Raw genomic sequence first — 18,701 nt, 5'->3', positions numbered from 1 at the left:
TTATTTAATAAAAACAGTCATCGGTATTTGGTCTTACTACAGACGTGCTCACTTGCGAAATAATAAACATTATTATCCGGTAAAATGAATGAAGATGTAATATCTAAATAATGTGATGTAGCATACGGCTCTTTATTTCAATAGAATAATTACGTATCGAGCGCGTTAGTAAAACTCGGAATCAGCACTGTGGTTAATTTACATTAACGCTTTTTTTATTCGGTACTATTTGTTTAATGATATTTAAAGACAATAAGAAACTACTTATAATATTATACAAACTATATACCTTTACTGCTACCATCTAATATTAACTAAATTTTAATTAAAAATATTATTATAAATAGTGTCAAAAAACTTTTCATCATTTATATTGACGCTTAGTAACGTGGGAGTAAGTCTTAGCTTTCTTCAAAAGCCTGCTCACTGATTTTCCACTTATCAACAATATTTTGTGTAATCCCTTTATCAGAAATTGTTTAAATATTCCTCGGTGTGGAAGCCATGCGTGTGATAGCACAGATTAATGTAAGCAGGGCGTTCTTTATCATATAAATGATTATAACTATTATCAAAACCGGCTTTTGATTGTTTTTATCGAAATGGGTTTACGTAAACATTGTTTACTGTGTACTTAGGTATTTATTTGTACTTGCTTCTTGTTCTTACCTATAGAATTTAGGTATTTTTATTACCTAGTTGTTTTATGGATTTTATCTTTGATTGAAGATTGTGAGTTTGTTAGCTTGCATGGGGGGTAATCTCTGAATCATTGAAGTTATTTTAAATATTGTTCTAGTAATAGAAAACCGCGATAAGTGTGACTGCTCGGGCATTACTTACCTACCTGTTTAGTTCCTAGTTCGTTTCCGGGATGTGGGAAACAGTGAGTAAATAATGTAGAAAAGTGAGCACTAAGTATATCACACAACAGGGGATGTGCAACAGTTGATTAACAATAAATAATTACGCTGATTATCATTATACGCGCTTACGTTATTAGTTAAAATAGTGAGCTATTATAATCTACAGACTACAGACACGCGCGCTATCTCTCGAGTAGAGTGACGCATAATTTTTGGAAAATTTCATAAAAAGACAAGTAAATACGAAATAAAATAATATAATATTGAAAAATATTATTTTATGACAAAATATAGATATAGAATTAATTAGTGTCTTATCTCATAAGGGTATAACAGGATAAGATAACCTGATTTTACTAAAATTATTACAATCTGATTTACCTTTTAATGAATTAGTATTTTGTTGTTTCGAAGCCATTTTGGACAATACGGATGAACAACAAAATATTTAGGTAGGACTTGAAATCGTGTCAGAATTTTTGGAGCCTTGAAATACAAACAAAAAAAATCCTTTACAAAATATTAGTTTGGAAACATGTAGCAGATTCAATGTTACAGTTTTTCACTAAGCTTTGAGTGTCGAATTTCACGTGAAACTGCCAAAATTGTTCTTATTGTTAACGTTTAGAGTGACATTTTACGACAAAGAGTTATTTTTGAAACGTACTCTACGAATTGAAAGTCTGTAAAATAAAAACTAGGTAGGTACGGTGGTACTTTGAACAGAAAATTCTGGAAATAGCTAACTGAAAGCAGTTTCATTTTGACTCCATATTTGAATAGAGTAATTCACGTATGTTTTACGAGCTGAACTAGCAACGTTTTCCCAAAACTGTTAAATGAGCTAATTTATATTTTATATTCCTGTAAAATATGGAAGGTATTTCTGGTTCAAAATGGACTTTTGAGAACATTTAGTGGAACAGTTTAGCAAACAATTAAACTAGGAAATGATGTTATTGCAAAGAGCAGTACCTAGTGGTACACATAAAATATGTATTTACCGTAAAATGTGTATGTTTGTATGTGTTTTTCAAGCAAAATTATTTGAACACAACATTTCACGCAAAATTTCCTATTCTAGCTTTATTTAAAGTAGGTTCCTATATTTTGTGGTACCTAATGACCAAAATATGAACGAAACTGTAAAAATGGTTCTTTGGGGTTTAATATAAAGATTACAAACGATGTATTTTGCAAGGCTTGTGGCATCATCTTATATTTTAAGTCTGTATCAAAGCCTATTACTGTGTAGATAGCAATGACAAACTTTATTTTTAACCGACTCCCGAAAAAGCAGCAGGTTCTTAATTCGAAGGTTAGTATTTTTGTACTACCTACTACATAAAAATACAATTACCTAAAATATCGAACTAATTATAGTAAAAATAATCCCAAGCAAATTCAAACAGGAAATCACAAGCATATTTCAATATGGCCGCTTCTGAAGTGCAGTCAATTGAGAATCGGACTCAACGAATCGAGAATCAAATGCGATGGACGAGAGGACAAGATGCTCGTCCTTTGACTGCATTTCCCGTCTCTCAACATTTAACATATATTCTACAGGTACCAGCTTCCGCCCGCGGCTTTGCCCGCGTAGAGTTCGGTTATATCGCGTTTCCAAGAGAATTCTTCAAAATTCCGGGATAAAAACTATCTTAAGTTCTTTCTCAAGGTCAACTCTATCTCTGTACCAAATTTTATTAAAATCAGTTCAGTGGTTTAGACGTGATAGCGTAACAGACAGACAGAGTTACTTTCGCATTTATAATATTAGTAGGGATAAAGCTTGTATTTAGATAAACAGTATCAAAAGGACCACTATGTCAGAATTACCTGAAATTTTCTTCTATTCAGAAATACAGTATACATATGTACAAAGTTAGTATTTGTTTAGAAATACACGCTGTATTTCTAAATACGGGGTATTCGATAATTGTAACTGGAAATGATACAATATTATTGCATGCATACTATTCTAAGGGTTCTCTGTCTGCTTGTGAAAACCAGAATGTATGTTATATATGTATGAATATAGGTTATAGAATATTTAAACAAAAACTTTGTCAAACCCGGGAAAACAGTTTCAAAAGAACCATTGTATCGGGAATTCCTTGAATCCCTTCTATCTGTTTAGAAATACAAGCTGTATTAGAAATACAGTATGAAGTATGGGTATTCGATAATTGTAACTGGAATACGTACAATAAATACTATTGCATACTATTTTATGTACGCTTTATGCAAGTGATAATCAGAATAGATGTTTGTTGTATAAAGCTTAGATAGTTCAATCAAAAAAAAGATTGTCAGACCCGGGCAAACCGATTATACCTGTATCCCATACTATTATATGTATTTTACATGCTTGTACTAATCAAAATGGATATTTGCTGTATCAAGCTTAGATAGTTGAAGAAAAAAACTTTCAGACCTAGGCAAGCCGATACCCACTAGTAGCACTCATTGCCAGACTTTCCAGTTTCTACAGAGTTACGACTACCAAAGATATCAAATGACAGCCGTAACCACAGTAGTCGGCTATTAATACTCAATACTCAATAACTAAATTAATTAAATCAGAGTTCAATGTTACCAAACCAATCTATTATGTAGTGAGAGTGTATAATCTAGAAATTATATCAGCACTCTCACAGCTCATTAGGCTAACCGCTGCACGCCAGGCGACTAATTAACGTGTGACTATCACGCATTAATTATGTCCAATCATCACCTTCCCTGACTCATATGCGAGAGTAACTCTGTCTGTCCGACTTTTTGGCCAAAACTACTTAGTGAACTGGTTTAGGCTATCACCAACAACATTAACGACAGTTGTTTTTTTTTTAAACTCTTTACTTTTAATGGAATATAATAGAATAATAGTTTATTTGCAACGGAATGTAGGTACAATATAAATACAGATGTTACAAAAATACACTTTTACCTTAAAATTAGGCATGCAAAAAAATATGATACGATTAAGTTAATTACAAAAATTGGAATTGGATGTTATGTCATGTCTATTTTATCATTTATAAGTTCAGAGATGGAATAATAACATTTATCTGAAAATTGCACTTAAACAGGTCATAGCTGATAGTTGCTTTAAGAAACCTGACGTTTTATTGTCGGTGTACTTGGGTCTTAATTGAATACACAGTACACCTACCTATGCCTACTTTGTATAGGACCTAAGAAAGGACAAATTTACTTTTTTTATCCGGATGTGGGAAGTGACCTCGAGACGTAGGTGGATGGATGGTGGATATGACGACCTCGATGGCGCAATGGTCACCATGCCGGACCGCCGAACCTGAGGTCCCGGGTTCGATTCCCGGTTCGGTCGACATTTGTGTGATGAGCATGCTTGTTGGCCGTGGTCTGGGTGTTACAATATGTATTTATAAATATGTATATATGTAGCTATACGTAGTCTATCAGTTGTGTTAGCACCCATAACACAAGTTAATTAATAACTTACCATGGGGCTAACCGACCGTGTGTGAAAAGGTGTCCCGACATTATTTATTTATTTATTTATTTGTAGGTGGACTCTATGAATCTATATTAAGTTTTTCGAGGACATCTATATAAACCTACTCGTATAGCTTGAATTTATTTGTACTTAGGTATTATTAATAAAACATACTGTGTGTTGGCATCATTATGAAATAAAGCTGCTTTCGCGTTCCTCTTTTCAGAGAAGATTCTCTTCAATAGAGCAGGCAATTTGTGTCCAATTAAGTAGGATTTAAAATATAACTAGTCAACTAGCGATACCGTATTGTAAAACCGTTTATTTCTGAAATAGAAATTTTCCAATACAATTTCTCTTGCCGAGCTTAACCACAATATAGATAATTTGCAGTGAGGCCCATTAATGAATATTATTAATTTATTACAGAACGTGATATTATATTCAAATAATGGAATAATTAATTAATTTTCCAATAAGCCCATTGAGAGATTTTGACTGTCGGTAAAATATTATTTTACGTTGCAAGTTTCGTCAAAGTGCACTATGCCGTGCGCAGTAGGTAAAGTGGAACAAAAGATAATAATAGGGTTTAAAATTTCCAAATTGACGAGACATTTTTAAAATTTCATAGAGTCATTAAGCTTCATTTTGCTTTGTACGTTAGTATTCTCTTTTCTGAGAGTAGGTATTACTTTAAGCCTATTATATTTGCAAAGATATGAGTGCAGTTGCATAGTGCTTATGGAGGTGACTTTAGGGTCGAGTTTTGAAGTTTTTAGTGATGTTATAGTTTGTCTAAATCATGAAAGTTTACGTGTAAGGTATAGAGTGGTGTCTATTGTCGTGTCTCGCCGAAGCATTATGGGGTGTTCACAATTTACACAGGGGGGGGTATTAGGTGCAGTCACTGCACGAAGTTTCGACTACAAAATAATCGGATCACATGTGTTTGAAAATTGCAGTATTTTTAAAAGCTTTTTCAAGCGGATTTTATGCCTCGTTTCTGGTACTATTTTTATGAAAACTTAAAGATTAGAGAAGAACAACTTGTTCTCTGAAGTCTCTTTGTATACTTATATAATAGCTGGTAATGTAAAAGACTTAGCAAATGGTATATATAGGAATTCTAGGAACAGTTAGATATATTTATACCTTACTGCATACCTATGTACCTAGATATATTATGTGTAACTATTCTAAACCATAATAACAATGTTGCTGTAAAATACGCAAGCTTGGTTTAGATCATTCGCATTGATATTAACATCCATCAAATCATTGTCATATCTAATTAATTAGCGCAGGAATAATTCGCAATCGCACAGTTATGTCACGTCATTATATTATCAATTCGCCGGGCGTTTTGTATGGTACCATTGTGACCTCATCATTGCCAGAATAATGGTTATTTAGGGTCGGTTCAGACAGACCGGCTCGGAGAGGAGAGCAGATTTTTCTCACGTTGAAAACTGAGTTTTTAGTATTTGTAGAAAGGTTAACTTTTGCATGTGCAACGCTTTTGTCATTAAGAATGCTCGAAGGCGCTTGGTGTGAAATAATAAGAGGAGCCGATGCTCTCCGAGCCGGTCTGTATGAACGGATCCGTTGACCAGTCATAGTTTAAATATCTGATCTTTGTAATGTGAGCTCAAACAAACTATCAGAAGAAAGTTTACAGTGTTCTCTTGGATATGATATCTTTCAAACTATACGAATATACTATACGTATCTCCTCTCTATCCGTGATAGGCGATAGTAAGGAATTCTCTTAATGAATGGACTGTTATTTGTTTCCACTATATTTTCAAGGACAATGACATAATCATCACTCAAACAATCGACGGCCGATTTCGAGTTTTGGCAATTCGCAGAGCAGCATGATTTTACTTACGTTAGCATATGTTTATATAGTTTCGCAGAGCATCCACGGTGCAAGGTACCAACAGGCTCTCAAAAACCAATTAATATCACACTTATAGGATAAATGAAAATCATTACATGCTGTAATTGGGTTTATCGATACCTATCACGGTGCAATAACCAGGGAATGTTGGTGAAATTTTCATGCCGCGATTTCAGTATGTTACTGCATATAACTTGAATAATTTTAATGGATTAACTGCATAATCCTAAAATGTTATTTGTATTTGGTATTAGTACATTCCGTTGCACACATCATCATTTCAAAATATACACAGTTAAAATAACTTTGACAGGCCAGTTTTACGCACACAGTTGCATTAAATCCGCAAATATGAAATCCGTGTGAACAGAAATAGTAGAGTGTACATAACGTTTGTATAAATATTACATGACTGTAGTTTTTCACAAAGAGGAACAGTTCAAATAGAGTCTTTTAACAAACATACAAGCGTCACAGATAAAAAGGCAAGCAAGGTGCACGTCCTTGTTTATTTTTCAACAGGTAAACTCGTGTATACATATACATATATATACAAAGATATTTTTTCCAATTTTATAAGCTAAGTATTAATAAAATAATAGTTTTAAAAACTAAAAAACACGCTAGTCATGTATTGTCATCAGAACTCAGAGCGTGTGCAAAATTTCATCCTAATCGAAGACCGGAAAATGGGTCAAATTAAGATTCCACGATTTTCTTACATACATAGTTAGTTACAAATGAAGCTAATATAAAAGCGTGTTAATATGGGTACTCACATGAAACGGGACGTTGATGATAGTGACCAAATCATCTTCTTGGTACGGATACGACAGATCGGCGTCAAACTCGAAGTGTTCGTGCATTTTGTACACCACCACGTCACCATCTTTCTCCAGAATTTCACGAGTCTGGTACAGTCTGAAACATAGACTCATGCAAACAGTCTGTTTGGGCACCACATCGCTTTGAAATCCTCTAGCTAAGAGGCTAATGATAAATACTAGAAGATATAAATAAGAGGAAAATAAAAACAGATTTTTCTGTAGTATTTATTTTTAAAGTTTAAATCTATAATATCAAAGGATTTACAAGATTTTCTATTAATCCTTTATACGGAAAAGCGTGGGTCGAAGTTAATAAGAGTCGGAGATGCATAAAGGCTGGGCTGCCTCCCTGCACCACCCGTCACCCTCCGCACATTTTTTCCTATTTTTCATGTAAAAGCGACGGAAAATATGGCTCTTACTACAAGTTATGTAATAAACAGCCAACGACGGAATTTTCCTTTGGAATTTTTAGAAGCTTCATCAGTCTACCTTCCTAAGGAGTCCGTCGAAAAACGTCCACATTGCAAGGTCGGGGGGACAAATAAATTGTTTGGGAAAGTAAGTCTTGCTTGGAAACAGTTTTCCTTAAACATGCAAAAGGCTTCATCTCGGGGTTTTTAAACCTATCCTGCTAGTGTGACTTTAAAATGTGACTGTGAACGTGACGGTGGTTTTGTTTATATTTATATTATTCTAGGTTGAACCCACGGTTTCGGAAACAAAGGGCGCTTACGTCACATGTTTGATTCATAAAGTTATGCTGCGTTTTTCACACCGTATACGTCTATTTTCCAGTGAAAAACAGATTTAACGCAATCCATGCAGTTCATTTCAAATTATTTAAAAAATTCAAAGTATAACTTAATAATTATCGATACAACAAGTATGAAAGGATCATTGTAATAACATAGATGGATTTTTTTTTATGACCAACATATGTCATGTATGTAGGTATGATATCAATACTATTAAAAATCTATCCGGTGAAAAATCGTTGACTTGCTGAAAAATTAACTATTGAACGACATCCCCCATCGATTTCCACTTACTCACGTGAAAATCAACAAAATAGACCTCTATCTTACGTGTTCCCGAAACACCATGGTTCCATACTGACCTATACACATAGGGTCCGATTTCCTGCATGACGGGCACTCCGCCAGTCAACACCTGGGCCGGGTTGGTCATGTTGAAGACCCTGACGGTGAAGTTCATGGGAAACGGCACCTCCTTGAACCGCTCCATCTGAATCGTGTCATCTAGTAGTGTTACCTCCTGAGAAAAGAGAAGACAAGAGATTTGAGTATTCTGCTGGGATGTAATGATGCCTCACCTTGTTGGGTCGTCACTTTTTGGCGGTAAGTTTGACAGTTCTAAAAATGTTTTGCGTCAAACTGACCGCAAAATTCGCCGAGCTTATATGATGTATGACGAGATTATATTATAATTAAGTACCCGGCGAGTGATAGTTATTTGGAAGGCTAACATACGCGTAGAAGTGGACCTGTTTTCCAAAATATCATTGTGTTTTTTGAGAAACAATAGTAGTATTATCGTTATAATTTTTGATGTTAATGTTCCTATATATACTTCAACTAGCCAAAAAATTCGCGAAAGTGTCAATATTGATAAAAAAAAGCATTAGCAAAAACAATAAAAACTGAAGCGTCTCATTTCAATTTATTCTCTGTTTGTTTAATTAATAAATTGAATTTACATTTCAGTAATACCTCACCCCAACCGTGTCACCAGACAATAGAGTGGACATCCTACAATGGATTCCTGTCTACAATATTATAACGCCTACGCACTGCGGTATGCAATGCATTTCATCACATTGAGCCGCCGGGGGAATCAAACCAGTGCAAAATCACACGTCACTCAATAATTGGATGTACAAGTTTTTTCCATTGTTTGGTCGGAATGAGAGGTGCACAATGCACTGAACACTGAACACCCGGATTGCTTTTGTCAGTTTGAGCCTTATCCGGCCGTGTAAACGAAATATTATATTCGTGTTCCGACGAATGCCTCGGGCTCCACTCTTTGTGCCTGATAACCATACCTGGTTCTGTGTTTTGTACATTTTTGAGTGTGGCAAACGAATCTTTTGGTGCATCAGCTAAAAGGTTCTGTGGAAATTGATGTCTTTTGAGATGTTTTTTTGAGATTTGGATTAAATGAACGGTGTATAAAATTGCATAAACTAGCTTCCAGGACTTAGAAAAACATTCCCGATAAATCGTTGGAACATTTTTAGCCCTGAAGATACATACGCTTCGATGATTTTTATTTATTTTACAGACGAAAGCATCGAGGAAATTACCTACATATTTCGTGCCAGCTTTCAAGTTATTCAAATCCGTTTTATTAAGTCGCTCCTTCGTTAAGCATTTTCTAAGAATATTGCAAATATCCGGCATCCTTCGAAACTATTTAATACTTGCTAGCAGTCGCTATCAAAGTACGAGACTTATTTTGAAAAAATGGTAATATTCCACTTTTTGAAATTGCAATATCGGCTTCCGCGTGCCAGACGAGGTATGAAAAGCGATATAACCTAACAACATTATTTTAAGTCTTTCAGTGAGGATAATTTGTAAATTGCTCGATGGAGATTGAAAAGACCTTTGGTATTTTCCTCATTCTATAATCCTACTTATACAAATAAACAAGAATAAACTACAGGCACTAATACCGCAGTGCAATTATGATTAGCTTTCCTTCAGTAATAAATGAAGCTGGTTAAACGCATCGTACGATAAGGGATAAGAGGTAATCAGTTCATGTATGAGTGCACTTATTACTTGCCTACATGCTATCGGTGCATTCGTACGTAAACTACGTCAATTACGAGTCGTAGTAAAAGGGTTGAAAAGTAAGCTGAAGAGTACCTACGCTACTAACTTTTAGTAGGCCGATAGTTTGTTTGAGTTCATAAATCAGTATGAAGGTGAATGGAAGAACATACATAACAACGATCAGGTATTTAGTCACTATCAAACCGACTGAAAACTTTGATTGGAATCAAGATTTTCTTAAGAATATTTTTTGAAAAACCATGGGGTCATCTGTCGGGCCACTTTTTAGTCTGTAGTGTACTCTTAAATGCTGTCGGTGCATGTGTATACGTAAAGTACGTCAAATACGAGTCGCAGGAAAAAGGTGAAAAAGTTAGGATACTCGTATCTTCAACAAAAATAAAACTGGAAGTTTGTTTGTAACAAAAAAAAACAGTTGACTTGACAACGAACGCTGAGCGACAACGAAGTGATGATGCGGGCCGAGAGCGAGTGCAACCGCAGGAATAGTCCTAGATAAAATTATATGTCAACTGTTGCTTTTTTAGGTTTTGTATACTTTACTAGCTTTTGCCCGCGAGTTCGTTCGCGTGCAATAGTGACCTCCGGCAGATTTTTGGTTTGACCAATAGATGGAACTTTATGTCCGGTACAAATGTTATTTTTTGTAATAAAAACTAGCCTATGTCCTTTCTCAAGTTCCAAACTATGTCTGTACCAAATTTCAGACAGACAGAGTTACTTTCGCATTTATAATATTAGTAGGGATTTAGTATCTTGCAAACTGCCAGGGACACTGATCACGAAAATATAAGCTTACCTACATGGAAAAAAAAACTCGTGGCTAAGTCAAAGCCGCGCGGATCGATCGATGATAAAGTCGAGCAACGCTTCTCGCGGTCGGTCCATCGATGTGTTTTCATGACCAGTCCTTCCGTTTTCGGAAGGCACGTTAACGGGTAGGTCCCGGCTGTCATTTCAACATATTACGCAATCGTTACGGGAAGTCAGAAATCTGACAACCAGGGGCCCGATTCTCCTAAGTTAAAAATGTCAAAATTTAATAGAAATCGAATCGCAATAGCAGTTTTAACCATATCGGGCATTCTGCTACTAATATAAGACCAATCGTATTCCAACGACATTCGATTGGTTTGCGATTGGTCTGCTATTTTGGTGATTTTGGTCAATACGGTAGTTTGCTCTACAATCATATTGCAATCGTAAATCATTTGCAGACAAAATGATCCATTATTGAATAACATAGAAGGATAAATCGTTTATTTCAAAGAAAAAATAGCGGAATGCCACATACGCTTCAATCGTAATCGAGTCGGGATTGGATCGCAGTCGAATGTGAATCGTATGTTGCTTAAGTAAAATTAGGAGAATCGGGCCCCAGTCTTGGGTTTGCGCGGTCAGATAGCCAGTTGCTCCACTGATACTCGACTGCATCCGTTAAGAGTAGAAGCTAACCACAACATAGTTGGGAAAGGGCTAGTCAGATGATGAAAAAAACATTCGAATGTATATTGCAATTTGCAGTCAATATAGGTGTACCGCAATTTTTTTCAGCGCCGCTAGCTACCTACAACTTTATTGCCTCGCTAACTTTATTGCGCGACTTTTTTTGAAGCCGATATGGAATCATGGATCCAATCGTACCTGCATCGCAAATATTAAATATCGCCGTTTGGTACCGGGTACAACTTCATGAAAACTTTATTGGCCTCACTTTATTAAATTTACGCAATATCCAGCTAAAGCGAAAAGCTGAAATAGAATATTAAATTCTATTTCGAACGATTCCTGATATTTTAAATTTGATATCGCCAGTAGATCGCAAGCAATGCTTTTTATATGCATATCAGTTTATACTTCTGCCTGTATTCGGGCGATATAATATCTATATTCAAATTAATTTCCACTCAAACGCAATATAACTACAATACATTGAAGACTAATTTGTAGATTATAATCTACCCCAGTGAAAACACTTTCCTACATCCTTAAAGAAGAATAATTTCATCACTAAGGCTTGTACTTACGCCTGCAATAATATTCCTGATGATATTAGGCACAAACACGAAGCTTATCACTGAGCTAGCGACCACTAGTACAGAACCCACGACGAGGGTCGACACGCCACCAATTATACCGCACATCTTCACAAAACTACACTAGGCTTACAAAATCAGATAAATTATTAAAAAAGTGACGCTAATTACAGGCCGCGGTCATCGACTACGAGGCACTGTTCATTATTACTATTGACATTGTGCACAACAACATATTTTCTTTTGATAACGATAAACAAGATTTATTTAGTTCTCCAATGATAAAGCTATCAATAAAAATACCACGCCACAGGTATTTAATTGATTCGCGTTTGTTAAACACTGATTTTAACGTGAACACCGGTATCTTTATTTACGTTTACTGCCAGAACAATCAAATGGAGAAGAATAGATAGGTATTCAAATTTCTCGAGTTTCGCACGGTTTACGTGAGTTTACAGATCGGAAAATAAACAACAATTCTTATTTATTGCAAGCCGGAGGTCCTGAATTCAACAAGACACAACATTGATGATATATGTTTATGTTTATATCTATTGTAACTCGGGGCTTGCTGTCTTTACTGCGTTTTTTTTTCTAAAATTATTCCAACATAAACAGAACTAAACATAAAAACAAGGTAGTTATAATGATCAAGAAGTGTTTTCTAACGGTTTTACCCAGGAGAAAAACAAAAAGGTAGTTCCCTAGGAAAGCAAATAAAACCATTTCTTTTAATATTTAACTTCATACATAGTTAAATCGCAAAACAGAAATATATCAGACCGGACTTACGAAAATATTCAGTAATCGGAAAGTGGGACTACAACTCTTATTTTAATGATCGCCGGTGACTGAAAGTCTCGCCCTCATTACGTTATGAGAAGTCCGGTATTAAAAATACAATTAAAATAATGGTCTCGACACTCACTGCACGATCTCACTCCGATGCACGGATGTTTCACCACCAACTTCCAGATTCTGGCCTGATTTATGAAAAACAATTTAGCTGTCTTCCCGCAGTGTCACTCGTGTAATGTAGGTAGAACTGCCTGCACCCGGATAAAATACAGTCTGTGCTACATTTGAATAATGTAGCTTTCCAACAGATAATAATGTTCAAAACTTTTCAGTAGTTTCGGGTACAAAACAAACAAAAAAATATATAAGTATAATAGTAATCCTAACTGCCTACCATATAATCTTTTCCTTCTCGTCTCAATCCATCCTAAGGTTGTCTGGAAGAGATCGCTCTTAGCGATAAGACCGCCCATTATGTCACCTACTTTAACTAGTTTAAGATCAAAAATGTAAAATTGGTGTACCGAATAAAGAATATCTATCTATCTATATAGTAGTAGATAATAATTATTACGTTCTGACAATAACAAACCTTACGAAGGAAGTTTGCTCCAAATGGCGTCCTCATTAATTTGTCCATCCTTGTTACTTCCCAATATAGATATAATGTTTATTATGTCGTAAACATATCTTCGATTTATTTACTTTATGAAGTGCTCTGTAATTTCGCTCATAAGTGGTGAGTGGCTTAAATCCGATGTCAATTATTTTCGCATAAAATCGTAAAGAATTCACATAGTTCATGGACCTTGAATACTGCATTTAATCTAAATTAGCTTTCTGTACATGAAGGATTAACGATAATAAACAAAAAAAATAAAGGACAACAACATCACCTTTCCTATAAAAATTCCATTGTAAGAAGGCGTTTGAATGTTATCTTAAATCTTGCTTAGGTTAGTTATAAAAGTGCAACGTTCAAGGATGACAAACAGTAGACAAGCAAGAATAAGTTTCCATTAAATTATAAGCCTCAGCACATAAACAAAGCCCTGCTTGTTGCTACGGCTGGCTGCTTCGCAAACGGATGCTAAACCTTCCTCAACCTATCAGCTACCCTGACATTTAAGTTTGCAGCACTTAGTGGCTTTCACCAGACTTGACTCTCACCGTAAGTTGACAATTTCGTATGAAATTGTTTTAGCTCCTTGGTCAAGTCAGGATTGCTCTTTTAAAGTTGGAAAGCCTGTTTATTTGATGCGTTTCCGCATGTAAAAGTGAAGATTAAGAGCTCTTGCAGACTGGAAACTTTTAGTCAGCCGACAGTTTGTATGGGCTCGTATATCAGTATGGAAATGAATGGTACCTAGTAAAAACGTGACAACGATTAGGTATTTGACCGGTACCAGATTGACTAAAATCTTTGATTGAATTCACAAAATAATCAACTGTTTAGTCTGCTGTGTATCGGTAGGTATCGTTTTTCGGAAGGTATCTTTTTCCCGTTAAGTAACTACTGTGTGAAATACATAATTATAAAGAACTACAGTAACACGTACATAAACACTGTAAGTAAATATATTTTTACTTATTTCCTGTCGTTAATTAAATATGACAATACACAATGATTCTGAGTATTACAGCTTACAAGTAATAAGAAACATTCCTGAAAAAAGCAAGCTCTTTCGTACGATCGAAATAATATGCAACGCATATTTTTTTCCTTCCAATAAACAAAATAAAAATTCACCTGGCTACTCTTGCAATATTTTTTTGTTTGTACTTTAAAATATTTTCTTTAAAAGAGCTTAAGCAGAAATAAATAAAATTATTCCCTGTAAGATTCCTGGAACATCGCAACTCAGTCTATCCTGCCTTTTAACAGCATTTCTGCCTCGTTTATTTTCCACTAAGTGAACCGTCGGATGTGACGTACCTAAAATATTCGAGTTAGGTAACTAACTAAGTTTGAGCATATAATGCAGCAACTCCACTTTTTAGGAAACTAACATGGAGAGCATAAACCTATTTTCTATATAACCCTCGTGTTCCTACCTAACCTTATTAAAGTACTCTTAAAACTCAATACAAGTTTGAAACAATGCATTCAAAGTTTCATAATGAATTGTGGGGAAACCGCTTTTCAAGTAGACTTGTACCTATACTTGTAATAGCAGGCTGCAGCAAGAAAGTCATAACTTTGGCACTTGTAGTTTTCAGATTATTTTTTATCTCTCAAATTGCGGAATAAATAAAGCAGTATATTTACGTGAATTTCTTATTATATTATTACATATATTAATAGAAATACTCAACCTAGTCCATGCTACAATAACAAGAACCAACTACTTTTAGAACCTACAAAACAAACCGTAGGCAGTAAGCACCCAGGCTCGTGCAAGGTTGTCTCCTATAAATAGCTTGAGGAATCATACAAGCTTATATAACATAGCTTTTTCCCGTGGTTTCACTCGCGTCCTGTAAAGGTGCGTTTTGACTACTATCGACTGCCGACCGCACTTGCAGCGACTGCAGAAACTCTTACTAATTCTCTATAACTACTTCCTAAGGTTACGGTTATAAAATATAGCCTGCCTATATCATATCAAGATAGAGCAGCTGGCTAAAATGAAAGAATTTTTCATATCAGTTCTGCAAGGTGTTGATTTGCATTTGTGCCATACTTCAGGAGGACATAAAATACGTAAATAATCAATTGGAATTACAGTAGACGGGAAATAGCTTATATGCACTGCTTTTTTTGTCATTGTAATGTCGTAGTATTTCAGAAGTAATCCAATTTTATGAATGAAATTTATGAATAATCGTTGCGTATGCTTTGTGTTTGCGTTTGTGTGAGGGCGCAGCACGGTTTTAGGCTCAATTCACACCAAAAGCGCGGCGAAGGGCAGCGAAGCGCAGCGACCCGCTCGGTAGAGAACGCGCGTGGATTCCCGCGACTGCTCGAGAATTCGCTGGAATGCTCGAGAAGTCGCGGGACTGCGCGCGCCTTTTCGAGCCCGCCCGCGATGAATTCACGGGCCGCGCTTTTCGAGCGCGCGAGCGAGTGGGTTTTTTCTTTTTAATCTTTTCTTTTTTCTCATTATCTCTTCGGCTTCTTCCTCTTCAATTATATGTGCAATAATGATTAAATCCAAAACACCCATATTACTGCTTAAACACAAGTTTCCTCTTGTTTTGTTGAAAGTCAACTGCGCTAGAAGAGCCGCGGCCCGTGAATTCATCGCGACTTCTCGAGCATTCCAGCGAATTCTCGAGCAGTCGCGGGAATCCACGCGCGTTCTCTACCGAGCGGGTCGCTGCGCTTCGCTGCCCTTCGCCGCGCTTTTGGTGTGAATTGAGCCTTAAGGCCACTAACACACGCGCCAAGTTTAAATACGGCTAGATGACATTGACGGAATTCCGAAAAAAAAAATACGTACCAATTTTTTTGTTGATTTGGGTCGAGAATCATTAGCATAATTACGTCCTTGAATATGGCACGGATGTAAATCAACAGCTTGTATAGTTTTCAGTGCCCTTACGGTACTAACAAAACAACAACAAAAAAATCCTCCTTATAATAGTAGTTTCCACCCGTTGCTATTCCTTATTTCTTTGCGAACGTCACTGGGTATCTAGCTGTCTATTCCTGCTTCCTTTGAAGCTATGTTTAGACAAGTAAGTGCGTCACATAAGTCATAGATAAACTCTCAGAGTGCACGCTCGTGTGAGCTACAGATTCTTGCCTACACGAGTTGCAAATCGCGACAATTTCAAATCACGTCGTACATGTATTTGTATTTATAGTACATTTGTATTTTTAACACAAAAGAAGAAGATGCACGAGTGGGTTTTAAGTCTTACTTCTAACACCTACATTGCTTGATACTTGACTCCGTCGTTTATAGGCACTTTGGTTAGAACATCTTTTAAGCTAGCGCTCACTGGTGACTTTTGTCAGCGTGACAATTTTGTCACTAGGTGTTATTAATTCCGTGTATGTGTATGGAGATGCGCGAATGTTACGGCGTGACAACTGACTGACGAAATTGTCACGCTGACAAAAGTCACCAGTGCGCCGTAGATCTTAAACCCTTCTTGGTGAAAAATAATCCGATGATACGGAATCATTGTGAAACCTCATTTTCTATCACCAAAACATTCTGTTTGGTCATAGACTTTTCCTTTTCGCATAACAAACAGTGCTCAGCCAGCCACATGGTGATTTGCAGCCAAATTGGAATTTATTACTTTGATTTACTGTTGACTGGTTTGCTTTCCGCGGCCGCATTGTGGAGGCTGCGGTACTGACGCTGCCCGCTTTGAACAATGGGACGGAAATAGAGCGGTAATGTAATCCGACGCACGTCAATACCTATTGTGGTTTTGCCTCTCTGAGGCAAAGGTGAGGGAAACTAGTGTTTGTATGTAACGTTATAGTCTTAGTGTTAGGTATATGGTTTATAAATGATGGGTATTGGTTTTCAAAGAGAAATGATAAGCTTTATTGAATAAAATGTATATTTTGCTTTGATTCGTTTGGATTGTACAGAAAGATTGCCAGTTTAAAGTAAGGTAGGTACTTTTTCTTGCTAATATTTGGTGCAGTTTAGATTCCCTAGACTTGAATTTGGCTTAAAGTCTTCTCAAAGACAAAGCTAAAAGAAGAAGAGGTACCATATTACGTAGCTTTGATATGAAACGATTATTTTTGACTTCTATATTTTCCCTACTTAAAGTCTCAGCTGGTTTTTTTTTTCATTATAACATGTCATGTGCCATGCTAAGCCAAGAATTTGACGAAGCCTGGGAACATTTTAAACAAAACCGCTAGACTCGAGCTACACACTGTCTGCTCACACTTTGTTACAACATGTTTGAAGTTATTCAACTTAATACAGAAACCTTAAGAAACTTAACAAACCGTCAGTTGCACAAAGCTCCATTAGAATTAAAGCTTCATTAAATCTATTGCTGACACTTTTTATGCTGTTGACAAAGTAAGAGTCAGCAATATATTTAATGAAGCTTTAACTTTAATGGAGCTTTGTGCAATTAACGGAAAGTGGACAAGCCTTTTCTTTGTTTGAATATAAACTAAGATATGATTGAATGTATTTTCCAAGTTATCTAGTGCCGCTCATCTTCCATCTAAGCAAAAAAGTAGGTAAATAACCACAAAAACTAGAATAGTTATCGGATCCGTCATTGCCATTTTCCATCGCGAGGCAGTAATTAACTTTAATCATGTCACCGTCGTCCAGTGGAGTCATTACTACCTATGCAGCTACAAAGCCACCGTAAGCCACTTGCAGTCCGACCAATTTGGGCGTCGCTGATAAAATGTGGCATAAAGCTCTCAGGGCTCAGGGTAACAAGCTAACAGCCCCCGTCACCTGTCTCGCTACAGATTAACACTTACATTTCATTTTATTGTGGATAGTTTCAGTAAGTCAAATATTGTTAACGCTTCTTTTAAATAAAACTACTTTTACGGATTTTATCGCGGTTATATTAATATTATTTAATCCTTTACACTACGTTATAGCCTCCATGGTAAGGGGCAGACTAAGTAACACACAGACGTAAATGACAGAAATCATGTTAAACACTTCTTTTCTTGAAAAGAGTGTCTATGGAGTTTCTTGCCGGTTCTTTTTCATTGGTAGTCTGGTACCATGTACCTAGCTTGATGTTTCGTAGACAACTTTTATATGGGAAATCATCAAATGGCCTCTCCCGCTGTGGGTGCCCGAGGGAGTGTCAGACTCTTACTTACTCAAACCCACCATGTTTCTTCTTAAGCCCTTTACTTATGTACCAAGACCCCGGTAACTCTTTCAACGATCCGTTAGCCTGTAGGCTTTAACCCTTCGTAAACACCTGTCTATATGAGATAAAAACCTTTAGTTTTTGACTGTTATTCTTTGAATAAACTGGCAGTTAATGCATACCG

General features: G+C 36.1%; 1 protein-coding gene across 1 annotated transcript in view; it reads right to left on the bottom strand.

The window, feature by feature from the left end:
- LOC124644915 (sensory neuron membrane protein 2) overlaps positions 1-12,155 on the bottom strand; it is a 78,671-nt gene extending 66,516 nt beyond the window's left edge. The window contains exons 1-3 of the mRNA XM_047184589.1: positions 11,933-12,155; positions 8,201-8,358; positions 7,033-7,174 (exon numbers count right to left, since the gene is read on the bottom strand). Of these exons, the coding sequence (XP_047040545.1) occupies positions 7,033-7,174; positions 8,201-8,358; positions 11,933-12,049 (417 nt within the window). The 5' untranslated portion in view covers positions 12,050-12,155. The remainder of the gene's footprint in view (positions 1-7,032; positions 7,175-8,200; positions 8,359-11,932) is intronic.
- Between the last annotated feature and the right edge of the window lie 6,546 nt (positions 12,156-18,701).

Source organism: Helicoverpa zea, chromosome 31 (assembly GCF_022581195.2).
Source record: "Helicoverpa zea isolate HzStark_Cry1AcR chromosome 31, ilHelZeax1.1, whole genome shotgun sequence".
In the NCBI taxonomy this organism is placed as follows: Eukaryota; Metazoa; Arthropoda; class Insecta; order Lepidoptera; family Noctuidae; genus Helicoverpa; species Helicoverpa zea.
This window is presented reverse-complemented; position numbering and strand designations above follow the sequence as displayed.